This window comes from Drosophila rhopaloa, unplaced genomic scaffold (assembly GCF_018152115.1).
Source record: "Drosophila rhopaloa isolate 14029-0021.01 unplaced genomic scaffold, ASM1815211v1 contig_2, whole genome shotgun sequence".
Lineage (NCBI taxonomy): Eukaryota > Metazoa > Arthropoda > Insecta > Diptera > Drosophilidae > Drosophila > Drosophila rhopaloa.
In genome coordinates, this window is record NW_025335083.1 from 4,096,492 (window position 1) to 4,116,641 (window position 20,150).

The window sequence follows — 20,150 nt, forward strand, 5'->3', positions numbered from 1 at the left end:
AATGCCCTTTCCCGCTTAAGAGATGGGACAACCACCGCACTTAAGCACAACATCCACATCCAGTGTAACACACAATGCGTTCAATGCACATGCCAACTGCCGGCCAGCCAACCAACCATCTGGGGAAATGTCGCGACGGGAAAATAATAAAAATAAAATGTGGAAATAAAGAATATATTGAAAAGAGAAATATATCTCAAGGAACAATACGCAAATTAATCACCACCCACACGAAACTCGTGCTTGGGATCTGCCATTCGTTAGCCTCTTCTCCACAAAAATGCGACAGTCGGAATCATTTTGCATTATCATAAATTTTATTGCGTATACGCAGCGTTGCAGCGGCATCAGCTTGGGCAGACGACGGCTACGATTTTTGGGGGATCGGATATGTTGGGGAAAATGGCCCACTGCCGCAAACGATTTTAATATTTATTATTTGGCTAGCAATGACGTTGTCCGGTGGTGGACACTTTCTGCGCCAGTTCAGGGGAAATTCGGGGGGTTATGATGGGGAAAGTGGGAAGTGGAAGGCGGTGGCAGCTGTCGGGAGGTCGCTTTCAGTTGGCTACTCACAGTGCCTGGCACAATGACAAATTACGAGTTGAAAGTTGAGTGAACTTTGGCGCGACAGTGTCCACTGTTCTCCCTCTTAATTTGGCTCTTTGTAGAGCAGAAAAAAAGGTATCTAGCATTTAAGTTACAGTTGGCTTTTGAAGTGATAAATAATATTTTGCTTATTACAAGATATCAAAGAAACCTTTTTTAATTTTTTTTATAACAATGAAGCAGGGCTAAACTAGTATATAATAATTAGAGCAGAAAAGAGGTATCTAGCATTTAAGTTACAGTTGGCTTTTGAAGTGATAAACAATATTTTACTTACTTAACGATATCAAAGAAATCTTATTTAATTTTTTTATAACAATGAAGCAGTGCAAATTAGTATATAATATTTAAAGCAGAAAAGAGGTATCTAAGTTGCAGTTGAAGTGATAATTAATATTATACTTATTTAAAGATTTCAAAGAAACCTTATTTAATTTTTTTTATAAAAATGAAGCAGTTGCTACTTAAGTGCTAAGCTAGTATATAATAATTGTCACATTAATATATTATTGTTACGTTTAATTGTAATCTTATTTAGCGATAAATATCAGATATATCAAATGTTAATATTATTTTTATATTTCTAGGTAGTTAGTTATTTCTATCTGGGGCTTGTATTAAAATGATATCTCATTGGGTATCTAATTGTCGGCTTTCCACTTAGTAACATTTTGGTAATAGCTCGTAGTCTCTATCCCATTTGCTCCTTCCACAGACAGCTGTCAGTTGTCCAATCTTTGACTCCGACGGTCGAGGCCTTTGAAATTGATGAGGCCTTTGCTGCTGCCTTGGCAAATGAGGCGAAGATAAGCGTCAACTTTGACGCCCTCTTGAACATATTTTTTCAGTCGGTTTCATTCTTTCTAAGTTTCCATTTCGGTTTCGATTTCCCTTTCAAAGCTCTTGTTTTTCGTACCGCTTTGCTTATCATCGAAACTGTTGCTTCTTCCTCGAAACAAGCAAATAGGCAATGAAAAAAAAGAGGCTTAGGTTCGCTGGCTGTCTTTTGGTTTTTGTGCCTCTTGCCTCGCCTCATTTGAACCCGACGAACCTTGTTCCATTCCCTTTTACTTTTTTTCTATACACATATTTTTTAAACATTTTTTTTGGAATTGTTTTTTTCTTTATTTTCAGTTGTTGCTGCTGTTTGTGCGTGACATATTTGTGTGAGCATTTGACTCTTCTCTTTTCCCTTTTGGGGGTAACTATTTGTTTGCCTCCGTGCTTGACTCGGATTTGTTGTCTGGCACTCTATTTTTCATTTGGGGTATGGAAAATTGCCTATCAAGGATAGAAAAGGGTGCCTAAGGCTTATCATTCTTAGGGATCGATGAGGTAGTCATGCAAATGGCACATAGTGTTAGATTAATTGTAATAAATAAAATAAGTGTCAAAGTGGTGCAATAAAATGAAATATCGGCAGTCTTAATTTAAAAGAGTTTTATTTTTTCTTGACCTAAACGACTAAACAATTTCTAAATTGGTTTTGGCTTTGAGTTATATAATTAAATGTCAAATACATATTACATTTTTATTTTCATATTTAATAGGATCGAACACTCATTCAATTGTTTCCAACGCAGCTGGTAAGTTCGTCCTAGGAGAGAAGAGCTTACATTTTATTAGCTGAAAATCAAATTGCACAGTTTTGTATTGTCTATTCTATGCGTATTTGTTAATAACACAATAAATTTTTAATTAAAAATGTGTATTTAAATTCTATTCGCATCTGAGGAACGGCTTAATTGAGGAAACTTAATTGTTATTTGTATTGAAAAGCACAAAAAAAGACTAGCCCAAGGACTAACATTAGAGTACGTAAATGTCGGTTCTTTTACAATAATATCATACATTTATAGTCCATAGGCTCCTTGTACTGACAAAGGGAGCCAGATTCTGGATGGAGGGACAAAATCATCACTCATCGTTCTCATCGCTGCTTGCACTGATTCCGCAGCTGCTGCTGCATCCGAGAAAATCCCCCAATGAATAGCAAGTTGCAAACTGCATTTGAATTGCAAACCCAGATCCCCTCCGCCCCCTCTGTCAAGCAGCAACTACCCACATTAGTTTAGCATGTGTTTTACATAACTGAGAGTCTGAACCGGAGGCTGGGAATACGACTGTTCCCCAAAGCTAAACTGAATCCTCGGCTTATGCTCCACTTCTAACAGTCTGAACTTTTGGTTTTTCTTTTGCTCTAACATGTTCATTATTTTTTTCTGCGTGCTTTTGTACACATAAAACTATTATTTTGGATCGGATATTATAACGGATATGTTTTAAATCAAACAAGTCACTAGGTTTGTTAAAACATCACGAATGGTCACGTGCGCTTCTCTTTCAATTAAACGTTTTCTGTTTAATGCACATAAAATATAATAATGTTAATTTTGTAAACTTTTTAAATGAAATGTTGGTAAGTAATTAATCTTTGTAAATATTAAAAGTATTTCAGTGTAGCACTTCCTGTTTGTCCTATTGCTAATCACACTTCATCTTTTGGGTCGGAATTCTAGTTTCGTTGCTGCTTCTACGGAATCCAAGATTTAACGATTCGGGGGTCCACGAAATGTACGCAGCTCAACAACAAAATTTATTGAAATGGCAAAAGGAAGACCTTGATCTTTAGATTATCACATCAATAAATGGTTTTCGTGTTTTTTATTCTTCTTATTTTTTGTCGCAGTCGTTTTGCCGCTGCTCTTTTGGCGGCGTCTTCAGCATCTAGTCTTCATCTTCTTGTTGTTCTTGTTCTTTGACGTGAAAGAAACGAAACCGAAATCGAAATGAAACGGAAACTGGTGGAACCAGTCGAGCAGCAGATGAAAAAACAAATAAAAACCAAGCCCACTGATCTTACCAAACCAAAAGAACTTCTTCGGCTAATTAAGAGTTTTGGTAAGCGCCAGCTAACTCGTATTCGCATGTATATATCGATATCCAAGATCTCGTGCCATTAATTTAAATGCAACTCTATTAAGAGAGTCTTTCTGCGTGAAGTCACAGTCGCCCCGTCTCGACTTTGATATTGCTGCTCGCAAAACGTATTCCACAAATGACGCTTACGTGATTACATAAAGAGCCATAAAAAGTGATTTGAACTTGAAATCGCTAAATGCGCCATGCAATTGAAACAAATACATGGCAACAGAAACAAAAAACGGCGCTTGTTAAAAAAAAGACTAGAGAAAATCACTGAAATCTGTGGAAATAAAAACGTACTAGCCATAAAATCGTTACAATGACAACGGACAGGCAATGGCTAAAACAACGGCAACAACAGCAACAACAGCGCAGTTTGCCAGTAGATCAAATTGAATAACTGCTTTAGCTTTCAGCTACAGCAGCAGCAACAACAACAACAGCATTCAACTATATAACAAGAAGATCAACAAAAGCAGGCAAAGTCGAGAAGAGCGCATCAATTAGGCTTACAGCCATGTACAATATGCATATATGTACCCCTCTATATAGTATATGGTATAACATTCGTGTTCTTGGCGATGTCGCTGTTGTCACTGCCCTCTGTTAAAATGACAATAGCTGCTGTCGTAACAGATGTTGCTGCTGCTGTTTTTGCCGGAGCTACTGATGTTCTTACTGGTGTTGTGGCTTTTTGCTACTACGAATTTCGCCATTGGTCCGTCTGATATTGATTTTCCTATAGCCGTAGGCCCTGATGTTGCTGCTGTGGTCATTGGTGTTGCTACTTAGCAAGCAGATGTTGGGAATGTTGCTTATAGGCCTGCATTTCCATTAAAGTTGGTCTTAATGGTCTTAACGGTCTTTTCTCAAACGCTGTTGTGGTACATAATTTTAAATGTATTGTTTCTAAGTATTATTTAATTTTTTATTTCTTTGTTTTTTAGTTCTTAGTTTTAAATTATTAAATATTTTTTATTAGTATTTCCGTAAAAAAAGAAATGTTTTTATTCTTAAAAGCAATAGCTTTTTAAAACAAGATTTCATTACCGCAAGTTTTATTATTTTTTGGAATCCGTAATCTATTGAGTTTAGTCCATCAATTTAATAATATTTAAAAATAATCTCATAACGCTTTTTTATACTTTATTATATGATATTATCTTCGTTTCCACAAAAAATAAAAGGCAACTAAAAGTAAGATCCAAGTTAAACATAGAAAAATAAATATAACATGTTACTCACCTGATCAAGTGTAAGATGTATCTGCAAGACATATTCTATCCAGCGATCTGATTACGAACTTACGTCAGCCTCAATTATGACTCACAGACACAGAGAGATTCTTGGCCAAGACAAATACGACAATATGGTTAAGCAAGATGCCTATCTTAAGAGTGCAATTTAAATTTGCAAACTAACTGAAATTATTTCGCCTTGGAAATGGCAAAGCTCATGCAATATGTTCTGATACTCGCCGCAAGTTTTATGTATTTAGTCGACTTTCATTCAAAATGCTCATGCATTATTTAGACCAAACAAATTAACAAAAAAGCCTCAGAGCAATTCAATTTCGCTTTCACTGGCAAACAAACACAATGTCACTGTGGGTTAACTCAATCGAGGAAGCCGCTTAGAGCCAAAACAAATTAGCAGGAAAATATGGCCAGTCGGCTAGATGCGAATGCAAATTCAAATTCAAATTCGAAAATTGGATTGTCCGGGCTTTCTGGCCGGGGGCCAATTGTTGTAGCCGGAAGCGAAATTCTCATGTCCTGTGGACCCAAAACTCGCATGACAATGACAATTATCCCAGGCTAGTGACTATTATCCCAGTGCCATCCAAATGCTCGGGGGGACACGCCCACTCAATGAGGGATAATTGTGAGTTACGCATACGACAAGTGCGCCCCAGTATGGGTTTGATTTTATTGGCCACCGTCTGAACCCCAGAGCCAAAGCCAATTTGAGCCTGGCCCAAACCATTTGGCAAGAGGAAGCCAAACAACCGAACGAGAAAAAAAATGTGAAAATGAAAATGGGCAGAGACACACATTTCGGGGGCCCATAGAAATTTCCAAGTTTCCCTTTTTTTTGGAGGAGGAATCCCCATCGGTAAATTGAATTGAAGCGTCGCCAGAATTGGAAAGGCATCAATTTAATACCAGGAGGATGTCTGTTCTCCATATGTGTCTATCAGAGCACACAGAGAAAAAATCAAACATATGTATATTTTTTTGTTTCCACATTTTTTTCATATGGAAATATTCTGTTAGAAGTGCTTTTGTTTCCACATTTTCATCTCATCAGGAGAGTCTATTTAGCTATGTCCGTTCGTAAATAATGGGAAAACCAATTATAACTTCGCTGTTTCTTGCTACATATATAATTTTATTCTAGTCATTCTAAGCGATTGTGAGAACCTAATTTTTTAAAAATCAGATGACTGTATCATAAAGCTGCGATAGAAATGATAGAAAAATTTTTCGGAAAATTGTCATAGCTTCATTGTTTTTAGGCATATACGCATAAAAATCAAAAAAAATTATGAGTAATAATATTTTTATACACACTTCGCCTTGTTATTAAATAATAATAATATAAAATTTATTAATTTATTAGGAGATATTTGTGGAATAAAGCAAATTACCTTAAGCAAATCTATTTCTCAATTTTAAAAAAGTGATACTTCTTAAAAATTTCTTTTAAATTACTTACAACGGTATTGAATTAAAACCTTATAATACACCAACCCCAATTTAAGATGATAAGGTTAAACATTTGCAAAGTGAAAATAATATTTTTTAATCAAGTATCTGTTCCCTTATTTTGGGGACTTTTTCTTTTCAGTGTAGTTTTATATGTATGTGGGTTTCGGGAACAAGGACACGGGAATCAGCTCAATTGGGTTCCTTGAGAGACAGGCCCAATCAGTCGAGTGAAACTGTCGTTGGTAATTGATTTTGGTAGGGCCAGCCCGAGCTAATTAAGTTATACGATTTCCCCTCCATCACCGCAGCTCCTCCAGCCATTGACTATGTTGTAATAATTAGCGATAGTTATGCAATTAATTCATGTTGTCACCGCCATCGTTGGCATCATCAATGATCCCAAACCTGGTTGAGGGGTGCATTGAATCGACCCGGTCTGGGTTTTACATGGTAATTCAATAGGTACCACTCAAAGCAAAAGGCTTCCGCCTTCAGAAACTCAAGTTTTTCGGTGGGAAATGCGATAGACTCCAGGAAAAAAAGGGCCTTGTTCAAGTTATCAACCAAGGGAGTCCGGGTGCGTGTTAAAATGCGCAATTTAACTGAAAGAGGAGGTTATTTAACCATGTGTCCATAGGCTTATAGAAAAAACATTTTGTAAAGCAAAGAAAAACAAGAAAGGATGCAAACTATGGAAAGTTTATATACCCTTGCAGCGTTTACAAAAATTCAATATTCAAAAGGAATATAGGTCAATTATCCTATAAATTTTTTGATCATTCCTATATCAGCCATTTGATATAGTCGTTCGATTTTTATAAAAGTAAAACCATAATCTGAAATCGGTAAAATGACTTAATTACATAGTTAATTTTATAATCCTTTTCCTGATTGTTCCTATAGCAGCCATATTTTACAGCTGATTTTGATAAAACTAAAATATTATTTCCTAAATAAAATACTATATATCGGAGATCATGGTTCCTATTGGTGCTATGATATAGTAAGTAGCACGTTCCGACTTGTATAGCATCTGGAACAAAGTTTGCAAAGTTTCATTCAAATAGCTTTAAAACTGAGGGACTAGTTTGCAAAACGTTTGACTGAAATTATAATTTCCTCTGCAAAGGTATTCGAGTTCCACTTATTTTTATTTTATAGAACATTATACTCACCATTGTACATCTTGGTCATGTCATTGTAATTGCAGGCATATGTAATAAGAATGCGACTATAGTCCGTGAACAAGATATTTGTGTTAAAATTAGCTTTAAAATTGGTAAAAAACAATGCTAAATATTTAGACTTAAATATGGCATTAAACAATATTCAGGACTCACGATTATTTTGAATATTGTATGAGGCACAACGTCGCTGATAAACGGGTAAATCCAATGGAGTTGTAGCATATGCAAACCAAACTCCTATTAACTAAATCGAATCATAATATTAGTAAAATTTTCTGGAGGCTTATCATTATTCCTTACTTTCGTTTTGTCTACATTTTTTAAGGTCTTCACTTTGGGGCACTTTTTTACTTCAAATGATGTCAGCAAAGGCTTCCCCGTAGCCCTGCGAAAAAATGTATTAATTTTGACTCCATCAGCAAAACAAACTGAAAGTAAAAGAGTCAGTAATAAGCTTATATAGATCAACCGCATTAGTATAATTTTTTGCTTAAAATAAATACTTAAAATACCTATATTTTCTGAAACATTTGTGATGGTATTAAATTTAATGATATAATGTAATCTAGGCAAATCAATGTAGGCTTGCTAATGAATTCGTTGTGGGTCTTAAAGCGAATACTTCGTTTTTTATTCTTGTCAACGTTTACGTGCCGCATTCTACCAAAGTTTTATTTGTTGAATTTATTTGACTTTTGTTGAGTATTGTTATTTGCGAGAGAATTGCATAACGAATTGTTGTTTTTGCCACTTTTCACATGTACATATTCCATCACGGAAACGTGCAGCGGAATCGGAAACGGGGCACGGACATTCGCAATTGCACTACGCCGTTGTCTGTCGATATTAACTTGGTCCGTGTAATTTCTGTTCCAACGATTTCCATCTGCAGCGGCTGATGCTGATGCGATTACGTCATCGCCATTTGGTTCACTGATTCGACAAGGCCCCAACGTGTCTTGGTCTCGAGCTGTAAATAATTATTTTAGTCGCCGGAATGATTCCATCGCTGTCTCCTGTCTCCAGTTGGTTAGTAATGCTGCTGATCCTGATGCAACTGATTGAGGTATGGCCCAATTGCTGTTCCTGTCCATCTGTCCGCTGTAAAATCCCCCAGTGGCCGTGCTGCGATAAGAAGTCCAAGTGGTGGAATTCATTTTTCGGTTAAAAAAAATGTGTTTTTGAAAATGAGTAAAGGGGTTAATAAGCACAAGTTTTATTTAAAATCTTCAAATTATTCAATAGCTCTGACTCCAAACTATCTATTAAGACTGTAATTAATTCAACCATTTAGCAAGTTACAAGCAACTAAACTTATTGTAATAAAGATATACTTATACAGTGCTTCTATACATATTATATTAAATTTAAATTTTTTTCCTGACCATTAAAGCTATTTCATTAAGAAAAGTAAAATATGTTTCTTTTTCAATGTCAAAATAAGAAGCAATAGTGGAATTCATTTATCGATTAAAAAATGTGTTTTTGAAAATGAGTAATGAGTAATGAGGGGTTAAATAGCAAAAGTTGCTTGTTATTTAAAAAATAAATATGTTATTTAAAATCTTAAAATTATTCAATATATCTGATCCAAACTATCTATTAAGACTGCAATTAATTCAACCATTTAGCAAGTTATTATAATAAAGTTATACTTATACAGACACAGTGCTACTATATTAAATACAATTTTTTCCTGAGCATTAAAGCTATTTCTTTAAAAAAAGTAAAATAATTTTCTTTTTCAATGTCAAAAGTTCCGTATTGCCACAGCCTCTTTAAATCTGCATAACTTTCATGGCGGCTAAGTGTTTGCTTTCGAGCATGGATGCTCTACTTTTAAGGGCATTAAGCAGCATAATTTATTTATTTTCAATTAAAATCTGTTCAGACTCGTCGCCTCCTGCCGCTGAATTTTGCTCTTGCGGGGGAGCTTTTATTTTTGGTCAATTTTGCGCAACAATTATGTGAACCCACGAACTTTGGCCCCTGTTTTTCTACCCTCCCGTATTCTCAACTTGACTGCCCGACAACGTCAAATGATTTATTCAATTTGTGCTATGAAGCGTAAACTTTTTGTTAGCTCGTTGGCTGCGGAAGTTCACTGTGTGAATCAATCGCGGGAGTTGTGGATCCTCTTTTTCCCCGAGAGCCGCGATATAAATAGTTTTTCCACATGACAATGGGCGGGGATATTCTCTGGCCCAGAAGGTCAAACAGGGATTTGAATATTTAACTTGATGTTGTGCATTGCTGCGGTTAATATAGATAGCGAGGATAGCTATATATATTGTAACAATTTCGGGTTGTTCTGCCAGATAAATTGCACTTTGCAGCTTCATTTGTTACTACTGGTTTTCGGTCAACCGCTCCTCCGTATCCTTTTATTTTACAACAGTTGGGCCATAAAGTTTTCCTTTTACAGCGATATTAAGGTAATTGCTTTTGCCGTCGAAGTGCGAAACTCAGACGGGTGTTTATGGAATGCCGGCCTGCAGACTCATAATTAATAAGCATTTAGTTGGACACACCTCGAGGCGCTCTCCAATGATGTTGTCAAAAAGCGTGAGCTTTTAAAAAGTATACTTCATATTTGATTTTTATGATGCATTTTGCACGCCCCTCAATTGAAGGGCGAACGTGCCCGCCACTCGATGATTTCTCCAGCCTTCGATGGCGGAGTAAAAGAAGAAAAAACTTTGCCGATAACAAAAAGTGAAACCGTAATAAGTCCGGAATTACTTGAGGTTTGTCTGAAGGCTGGGTTCGGGACTAAACCAGTTAATTTGATGATAAGATAAGTCGGCGAGATGAAGCTGATAGGATAGGAAAACAAAAATGAAGAAAATTGCATTAGCGAAGGGAGATCAGAGGAATATTACAAAGCTAAGATGCACAAATATTTTGGGAATAATATAAAAATAAAAAATGTTTTTACTCGATGGATATACCCAAAAAGTAGTTGGGTTGGTTTTATTTCAGAATGACAGAAACACCAACAAATAGATAGCCAACCAATTTATTAAAAGCACAATTAATTATAAGGATATTAATTTTATATTTAGTTTTCAAGTAAAACTATTTATTTAATTTTACGGTCACCAAAGATCGTTTCCATGGGTACGTGCTAATATTAAAGAAAGTTTTATTTTATATAATAATAATTTTAAGTATGTTTAAATATGCATATATACAATAATATGAATACGAATATAAAATAAAAAATATTAAATAACAAGGTTAGGATTTTCTTTTATAATTTATATGCATCAGTCAAAGTAAACTTTGTATACAACGATTCATAAAGCGTAATTTTACTGCTGATCTTATGATATTAAATTTCTGTTCTCAGTTTTTCGAATACATTTTTAAAAAGACAGCAACGATGCCGGGCAGACTTGTGTCTGTCAAAGTATCGCAAAATGTGTTGCTCATATAAATTTCATTTATGCCAGTTAAATTAATTACTGTCAACACATGCGAGGCGGCAGTTCCACTACCACCACCACCATCGACATCGCCTTCGCCATCGCCGAGAAGAGCAGCCACAGCAAAAACAATTGCCAATCAGCCACAGAAACTAAAGCAGGCCAAGCGTCCAACCAAAAGTCCAAAAACAACGCAGGAAACTTGGACGGAGAGTGCTGCGAGAGTCGAGCGTGTTGCGAACATAAACACAAAGTCATAAAGTTTTTACACAAAAACATTTAATTTTATTGCATTTTTGGGCAGCAGCCAGACCCCAGACCCCAGTCCCCGCATCCGAATCCGAATCCGAAACCAGACGACGTCGTGAACAATGCACCACCCAAAGGAGGGCGGTGCTATGAGGCTGGCGGTGGGTGTGCCCCATGGTCTGCTGGCCAGGCCAACTTAATTTGCCGCAAATCGAGCAAAACTGCAGCAAACAGAAGCGCTCGGGAGAAGCGGAGCGAACATCGCAAACAATTTTTGGCAGGACAGGCATATTATTTTAAAAACTTTAAAAAAAGATGGGTAAGGAAAACTAAATGTAGAGAAATGTGGAGCAAGAGCTTCAGATTATGTTGATACTGTTAAAAGGAAAATGAATTATTATGGCCATGGCACTACCTTAATTATATTAAATTTAATTTGGCCGACTAGTCCAAAAACTTATGTCACACTTATGTTTCACTTACTATGTATGCCTAATTCATATTTTATAAAATATGTTAAAAAGTCTATAATTGTTCTCCGATCATGGCTGATTTATAAACCAGTTTATGGCCTCATAACTAACAGCGTTCAATTATTCCCGTTCAAAGCGGACATAATCATGGAATTGCAGTTGGTTAGATGGATGTGGCCCACGATTTGGTCGTTGGGATTGTTCCCACACGACTCGTGTGGCAGGCGCGGTTGACGTCAGCAGCATTTGTGGAACACTCGCCCAAAACACATACACAATGTAGACATGCATCTGCAGTTGTTTAGACAACTTCTTGTCTTGGGACTCGCAACTGAAACGAGAAACCGAAAAATCAGTGTTGCGAGCATGCGGCACACTGAAAAATGGGCAAAGTAAAGTTGTTATCTTTTTTGTCTGGAGGTTTCTGTCTTTTCCCCTTCTTTTTCGCGTCATCTCCCCTAAAACTATCTTATTTTTTGGCATGTGCCTAACGTGCAGCATTAAAATAAGAATTATGCGGCAGACGGAAAACTGCAGACCGCAAAATGCAAAATGTAGCACGAAAAGAGAGATATAAAAACATCCAGAGTGCGTATACGTAATGTGCATTAACATCAACAAGTGTGGAGGAAAATTCGCCTAGATTTGTGGGTATTTGTTGGTTTTATGGGGCGGAGGAGGAGGCGGCCGAATGGTGTTGGAAATTGTGTGCTCCCTGCAAATGGGAACAGTGCCAACAACAAATTTATGGTGGATGCCATTTCAAAATGATTTTCAATGCAGGGCCTTTGAGAGCGGCGAAATGTTTGAAATAATGATGCCAATAATAATCATGATGATGATTACGGCCCTAACTGGTGGGGATTGTGGTCTGCTCCACTTGGTTAAAACACACGTTTGGATCGCTAACAGGCCGTTTTAGATGGGAGAACTTTTTGTAAGAGCACCGATACGATTCATAATATGTTTCCCTAAAGCCATACATTTAAACAGTTTTCTTCAGACTTTTGTTAAAGATTTCTTTGGGTCTTAGAGTAAGTTTATGAATTAATAATATTAAAATGCATTTAACTTTCACCAACTTTGATCATTTAGATATTTTAAATAATTAAAAAAGTCTAAATAAATAAATAAAAAACAAGAAAACTAAAATCAAAGCGCATAATTTGCTGGTAAAAGAAATTTTACAGTACCAAATTGAAATTCATGCATTATATTTTATTGGAATTATTGTTTGAATGTTTTCCCATTTCTTACTTCCGAATGCAAGTTTCTTTTGAAAGGCTCACCATATGTTACGCATTTCTTCAGTAGCGCATGCCAACCCCTCCTGAAGGCAACTGCCAGTGTCAGTGTCGGATGAACAACAATCAAGACATTTACATATGGCGAGGGGTGTTTGCTCAGACATAAGACGGGATCCCCAACCACGAAACCAAACACACCATTGCTCCCACTGTCCATGCGGAAATTCAAGGGCAACCTAAACATACTAATCTGCGTTGGTCGGGAGTAGAGAGATTTGAACGGCGATAAAAGCATCCGGGACATGGCCCGCGACCTCTGACCGCCGCCCCCGCCCCCGTCATCCTGGCCACGCCCCCTGGCCTGGCCTCAAGGCTCCGGGCTCAAGGCTCCTGGCCCGTGCCCCGTGGCATATGTCTGGGATGCTCATTAAGGGCGCACAGCATGGCGTGGCTAATGTCACAACAACGTGGGGCGATACTTGCGGGAGGGGGTAGACAGCCCAGCGGGGATTTTCATTTGAATCTGCAGTCAGTAGCCACCATTTTTCATTACTCACCCAGCATTCGTTGTAGATATCAAGTACAAATTTGATGGTAACGTAAAAATAAAATGTTTTGAGAAGGACTTTCCATTTACTCCGGAATAAGTAAATAATTAAATTAAAAATAAATAATTTTGTGGTTTATTATGCACAAGATACCAGGTATCTAGAAGTCGGAAAACAACAAACAATTTTTTTGTCCACTGATTTTTTGCTTTTTCTTGGGCTGACGACGATGAGGCCAAGTTATTTGTTTTGGAAAGGAGTTGGTGGCAGAGGGGTGAAAAAGATTGGGGAAATAAAGAAGGGAGGAAGGCTGGATGACGGTCTCGGCCTTTCAACTTTTATTCCTTATCCGTCGTTTTTATTGTTCTGTTTTCACTGCGGTAGTCAGTATTGTTGCTGCTGCTGTTTTGGGTAATTCAATTTACTGCCACAATTTTCATTTGTGCAAATTTCAAATGACTTGAGGATATATATATATATATAAGGCAGCGTCCAGTTCTTCGGTCTCCGCCTGGGAAGCATTTCATGCACAATTTGTTTGGTCTTTTATTTTTATTCGGCCGGATTGTGAAAAATTTGCCTTGGCACTGGCTGCTTTCGTTCTTGGCTTTCCCTTCTGGAATTTAAAATTGCTTGAGAGTTTTGGATCGAACCAATTTCGCTTAAGGCCCTGACTAAAGGTTTTTATGCCCATTCTAGAGGTAATTAGATATCAGAGGAAATTAAAATAAAATAATAACTTCGTTGTCTTCAAACGTTTAAGGATATATTTGGAATTAAGGCCAAAACTGAATAACTTTTACAAATAAACTTTTTTTTTATTATTAAAACTTTTTTTTTGTAAATTTATAATTAAATGTTCTATTTTATATAAATTAACTATATCATATATATATAAAAAATGAAAATAACTTTATTTGCATATAACACAAAATAAATAAAAGTTAGCAATAATACAGTTTTCAGTTTCCTTTTTTATTTATTTATTTATATTTTTATTTATTCTTACAATGCTTACAACTTGTCTTCATTTCCTCCGCTAACATTTGTTTATAGAAGCTCAAGTTATCTTGGTCTTACCTTCTTGAGTTAATCTGTAAATGTTAAAAATAAACTAAGAGAAATAAAAGATTCCAAGTGATTTAAAGAGAAACTCACTGGCTTACTTCTCTTTAGCGGAAAAATCTCTTCGGTTTGGCTTAACAGAGTAGTGATGCTGCAATTGTCTTGGGGTCTGATAAGTAAGCAGAAAATGTTATGCTACTGCCATGTTATTGGACTTTTAGTTAAAAGAAGATTAAAATATTATTTTTCGTAACTGATGACTGTAGTTACACTAAAATAAATTTTCCTAATATTTTTCTCTAGTAAATTTAAGTTTTGATAAATTAGTGCTTTTGTATTAGCAAAAAAGCGCAAGTGCGGATACAGTGGGTATTACTTTTAAAGGGTAAATCCTTAACAATTATATTTCCGAACAATAAAATTAGAAACGATATTGCTCTCTTAGTAGCTTTAAAGCTCTAAAGAAGGCTATAAGGACATGTCAACGTAATGTTGGTAGTTCAATTTTAAGAAAACAATTGAATGGAAAATCTCTTAATTTAGAATGGAATTATCCTCCTTGCCTTTATGTTAAGTTCTCGTCAGCTGAAATGGACCTCTAACAGTATTAAGATAATACTCTTAAGCCGTTATTAAGGTCTGCAAAAACTGAGACCATCGAACTGCTAAGGTTATTGGCCGCTGTTAAGGATCCTGCTCAACTTCGTTTCCTTGGGTCCTGACAGCTCAGCATTTCGGCCAAATGGTGTAGAAAATTTTAATACTCCCAAGAGCAACATTCCGGGCTTTGGCTGTCTGGACTGCTTCTTGGCGAAACGTGCCCAAGTGAAAACCGTTCTCTATGAGCGATTAAAGGCAGCCAACAATCGGTGAATGACGTTGTTGCATCAATCATGACTGGAAAAAATGCCAATATTGACCCTTCTTTGTGTTTGGTTTTTCAAATAAGCCTTTGATTAATGGAAATACGAATGACATGGGTTGGTGTAAAGAATTGCCAATTTAACTAAAACAAATGGTCCAGAGATCGCATATCAGAATCAGAGAATAGAATTCATTAATTGTGCTTGAAATTATAGTCCAAGACTAAGTTCTTTCCTTTATTTTGCTCTTGTGCACAGAAATCGATGCCCAACAATTATTGATACTTAATGTAACCCCTCGATTCGCCTCTTTTGATTCCTTGGTGCATATATCAACGCTGCGTATACGTAATGGATGTAACGGCATTTTAAATGGAACCATGACAATTTCTTTTCTCGGTTCAACTAATTTTTCAACAATTTTTCAATGCCACTCCATGCATCTGTGTATGAAAAAGTACTCGTACTGTGCCAATGTATTATTTGTTGCTTTGACCATAGCGTAAAGTGATTTACTATTTCTATTCGCATGTGTCTGAGTTTGTGTTGCTATTCTGTCGATAAAGCAATCAAAGCTTGATTTATTGTCCCCACCAGTTCTTGACAGCCGCGGGGCAAAACTTTGTGTGAATTTGTCGACAAAAGCGGATCAAAGGGTCGGAAAAATTCATGAATGAATAAAGGAATGAATTAGGATCAAAAATTGAATATTTTTGTTCGTATTACACCGCGCAAGTGTTGCTTAACTAAGTTCCTTAAGAAAAGCCTTGTGAATGTGTTGAACATTTTAAAAAGTGCATTCTGAGAAACTGTTCTATCTATATTAACATTTTATTTTAAACAACATAATCAAAGTTGCTATAAGTTGTTTTTCGTAGATATGACTGTAATGTATGTTATGATCATAATTTATCGTATATGTAAAAATCCACCACTTTTTGTTAGTATATATACATGTAAATAACGTAGTAAATCAAAGTATTTTATATTTAATTTAAATATTTTTACTCTAAAATGTGTTCATAGCCGTTTTTAGTCATTTAAAATATACAAATATAAAATTAGATTTTATATTTTGAATGAGCATAGTTAATTTAATAGCGGAGAAATATAAGCAAAATACATTTTTGAAGGTGGAAGTTCGCCTTTTATAGTAATTTAATTTTATTTTAAAATAAATAATAAATAAATATATAAATCTTTTAATTACCATATCAATTCCAATATTTTTGCTTAAATCATTCTTTTTTTATATTTATTTTAAATATAGAATACACAACTTCTTATTTAGAGAAAATATTTATTTTTATATTCAATTTTTTTATTAGTTGACAAACACACACACTCTTATTGACGTGCAACAATTCTTCCCGCAAAATTCCGACGGTCAACAAAGACAACAAAAACCTCATCGGGAACAACCACAAAGCCATATTGATTTTTGACTTGAATGCGGTTTATAAAAATGGTTAAATACGCTTTCAAAGTGCATTATAAATTTGGAAAGCATGATGTTTTAAAACTGATGTTTTAAAAGTTAAATTAAGACCTATCCATGAGGATTAAGCATTTTATTTCTTTACAGAAGAAGGAAAATCCTTTAAAAAGTTACTAGTTTTTGCACAGCCATTGCACATAGGCCGAAATTGTCGTTTTAGGCATAAGCTTTCATTTCCAAAGTGCAGATTTAACATTTTACAAAAATATTTTTGAGACGTTGAATGCTAAAGAAAAACTCTTTCTTTCAAACCTCTACGTATTGCTCCTTACCATTCTGGCCCAGTTTTCATTGAATAAAGTGTAAACCTTCTTTATTTCCTCCAAGCCTTAGACTTTTCATTACATAAACATGCCTACTTACATTTTCCGATGTAAAGGGTGTAAAAATTTCGGATTTTCTCAGTTTCACGTTCATTTTGGTTTGAGCCCAACACAATGGCGATGACAGGATCAAACAGACACACCATTGAAGCCGTTAGCCAGGACACTTAAAAAATACATATTTATGTGCTTGTGGGTCTCTGATTTAAATGGCCTGGAAAATCAATTTGAGTGGCAGGCAAAATTTAGTGGCGAATTCTAGCCAACTTTACTTTTGCATGGCACTCAAGAGGAAAACCGCTTAAAAGGCATATTAACAATTGCCACGTCACTCGGGGGCTTAAAGGAAAATGGGGGGTCATGAAGTATTAAGGCAAAGTTGAAATGCACAATTTACTGGAGGCAGACTGAATTGAAATTGGACCGAAACAGAAGAAGGATTAAGGATGAACGAGGCAGGCAGCAGGCATCAACAAAAGGCGGCTAACAAGCAACAAACAACAAACTTTATAAAGTAAAATAAAATGAGCAACACTTGACGCCAACGGAGAAAAAAAACGAGAGCTAAAAAAGTCAAACTAAAATTCGTTTATTAAGCGTATCGTCACCGAAATACTTTTTGGGTATATTTATATTAATGGAAATGGCTTTGATGGGAATGCAAATCGCTTTCCCAACAACAAATAATAAAATATGTTAAATAAACCTTTCATTTTACTGTTCGATAGATACATAAGTATGTGAACTACTGCAGAAGATATACTACAAAATAGTGTGTCATAATATCAAAAAAAATCTCTAAATTCTCTAAGTACACACACATGTAATTCATTGGTATTAAATAATCTTCATTCCACATAATATATCAACAAAAAACACTTTAACCAGATTTTCTAAAAAAAAAAATTGATTTTCGATTTATAAGTATCTAATAATTTATAATTTCATTATCACCATCCATAATCATCCATAATTATGTTGCCTAAGTATTATATCCCCATAACAACCCATCATCTCCAGCCAAGGTCTAAATACTCCCTTTTCCGTCAGGGTATAACCAAATTCCATCGCAAAAAGGTGTTACTATCTTCCTTTGTGGAGCGATGCAGGCGCCATTCTTTAGCCCCAAGTCTGTGTATAAAACTGCGAGTTTTTGCTGGTTTGTGTGGGGCGAGTGTTTCTGTCTGTTTGTGTTAATGACAAGTGTTTTCATGTTGTATATGCTCCTCCTCTTTTTTCGTATGCGTCGCGTAATGACAAGGAGGATGTCGATGAGTATAATGACAACATCAATGCTGATGGTGATGGAAATGGGGCAGGGGAGGGGGAGGAGAGTGGCGAAAGGATGGGCATGCCACAGGAGCCAGTAGCAGCTTAAAGTGCTTGTTAGGACTTTTTCGCCATTTTCCTACCTCATATTGAACGAGAATTTACGTTACTCGGAATAATGGTAGAAAAAACAAAAAATTCACAAATTAAAACAAAGTTTAATGTAAATGTAAAGTTCTATGGTAAATGACTTGTCATCTGATAAAACCTTAATGGTCACTAACTACTCTAACTAAAAACACCTACTCCTAAAAATATTATAAAGATCACAATAAATTGGTTTTTTTTATTCACTTGACTGTTTTCAGTCTTCGTGGCCTATTTGATTTTAAATTCAACCCCTGTCAGTTGAAAAATCGCCTAGAGGTAGGCCATTTATTTTCCAAATGGGCTTTGCAAAGTATCTCGAAGTCGAGCTATCTTTTTTCTTCTTTTTTGTTGTCTCATTGATGACGATGATGATGATGATGATGTCGATGAGGCTGTCAATGCGGAATTGAGCTGCGACATAAACACGTTGTCAAATCGAACGCGTGAGTGCTCACGTGCCCGCCGAGCAGAACGTTTATGGGGTGGGAAACACTGGATAAATGGGAAGGCAGTTCACCCCGGTTAGCACGTGCTCCTCGGGTTCTTTGTCAATAGATTGGCATACAATCAACTTCCTGGTAGCGCTAACCTGCCTGATGAAAATCAGCCATTTATGTGATTTATGACAGATTTCTGCTCTTCCACTCGTAATTTATATTTATTATCCACCTTATTTTGCCTATTCAGATTGTCTAGAGGTCCTTCTAAGCATTCCCAGCTGTCACAAAACCCTGGTCTTGGTTTTTATCCTGGGGAAAATTGAGAAAAATATGGGTTGTATATCAAAAAGTATATCAAAAAGCTTTTAAATTGTAGCATAATTCCCAAACACACCTCTATTTTATTGTTTTTTTTTCAAGCACAAATGGTTGCGTGTAAGTCGGTGTCTTCTTATTTCTTTACATACACATACTACAGTTAAGTACCCTGCAGTACCGTTCATCACCTTTTAATCGCTTTTTCATCACCAAAAATTCATCACTGCTGATTAATCGGCGATGAAACTTCATACAAATTAGTGATGAATTTAACATTGGCATGTCCTAGGAGTTAATCAGTGAAAAATTCATCACTCTTTAATCAGTAATTCATCACTCTTTTTCAGTTTTTCATCACTCTTTAATCAGTAATTCATCACTCTTTGAACAGCGTTTACTGATGAACATGCGATGAACGAGTGATTAAAATGCGATGAAATAGTGATTAACGAGTGATGAATTACTGATTAAAGAGTGATGAATTCATCACATTTTCATCAGTAATTCATCACTCTTTAATCAGTAATTCATCGCTTTTTCATCTCATTTTCATCGCATTTTCATCGCTTTTTCATCGCTTTTTTTTCATCAGTAAAATTCATTCAGTAAATTTTCATATAAATTTCATTTTTTATTTTATTACAATATTTCATTATTATTTCATTTATTTCATTACATATAACTAATTAATTTAACTTAATTCAATCTACATATGTACGTTTTCAGTTGTCCCGGAGGTGTTGAGGATGTTTCGGTTTCCGTGCCCTTTTTTTGACTTCGTGCTTTATGTACTGGCTCTTCCTGACCAAGTATATCTGAAATAGAAAAATTATTAAAAAAATAAAAA

General features: G+C 35.7%; 2 protein-coding genes across 2 annotated transcripts; one reads left to right on the forward strand and one right to left on the reverse strand.

Moving 5' to 3' along the window:
* Positions 1–6,314: 6,314 nt before the first annotated feature.
* On the reverse strand, positions 6,315–7,648 carry LOC108048313. Its single transcript, XM_017128865.1, has 3 exons — positions 7,586–7,648; positions 7,421–7,476; positions 6,315–6,847 (listed from the first exon to the last, which is right to left on the reverse strand). Exons 2-3 carry the CDS (start codon positions 7,437–7,439, stop codon positions 6,636–6,638), a joined length of 231 nt encoding a protein of 76 aa, XP_016984354.1. The 5' UTR covers positions 7,440–7,476; positions 7,586–7,648; the 3' UTR covers positions 6,315–6,635.
* A 746-nt stretch (positions 7,649–8,394) lies between these two features.
* On the forward strand, positions 8,395–8,798 carry LOC123037794. The gene has a single exon (XM_044460240.1). The coding sequence runs from the start codon at positions 8,430–8,432 to the stop codon at positions 8,598–8,600; it is 171 nt and encodes a 56-aa protein (XP_044316175.1). The 5' UTR covers positions 8,395–8,429; the 3' UTR covers positions 8,601–8,798.
* The last annotated feature ends 11,352 nt before the right edge of the window (positions 8,799–20,150 follow it).

Excerpts from the sequence above, each read along its gene's own strand:
- LOC123037794 (XM_044460240.1), top strand. The coding sequence starts at position 8,430 with ATGATTCCATCGCTGTCTCCTGTCTCCAGTTGGTTAGTAATGCTGCTG.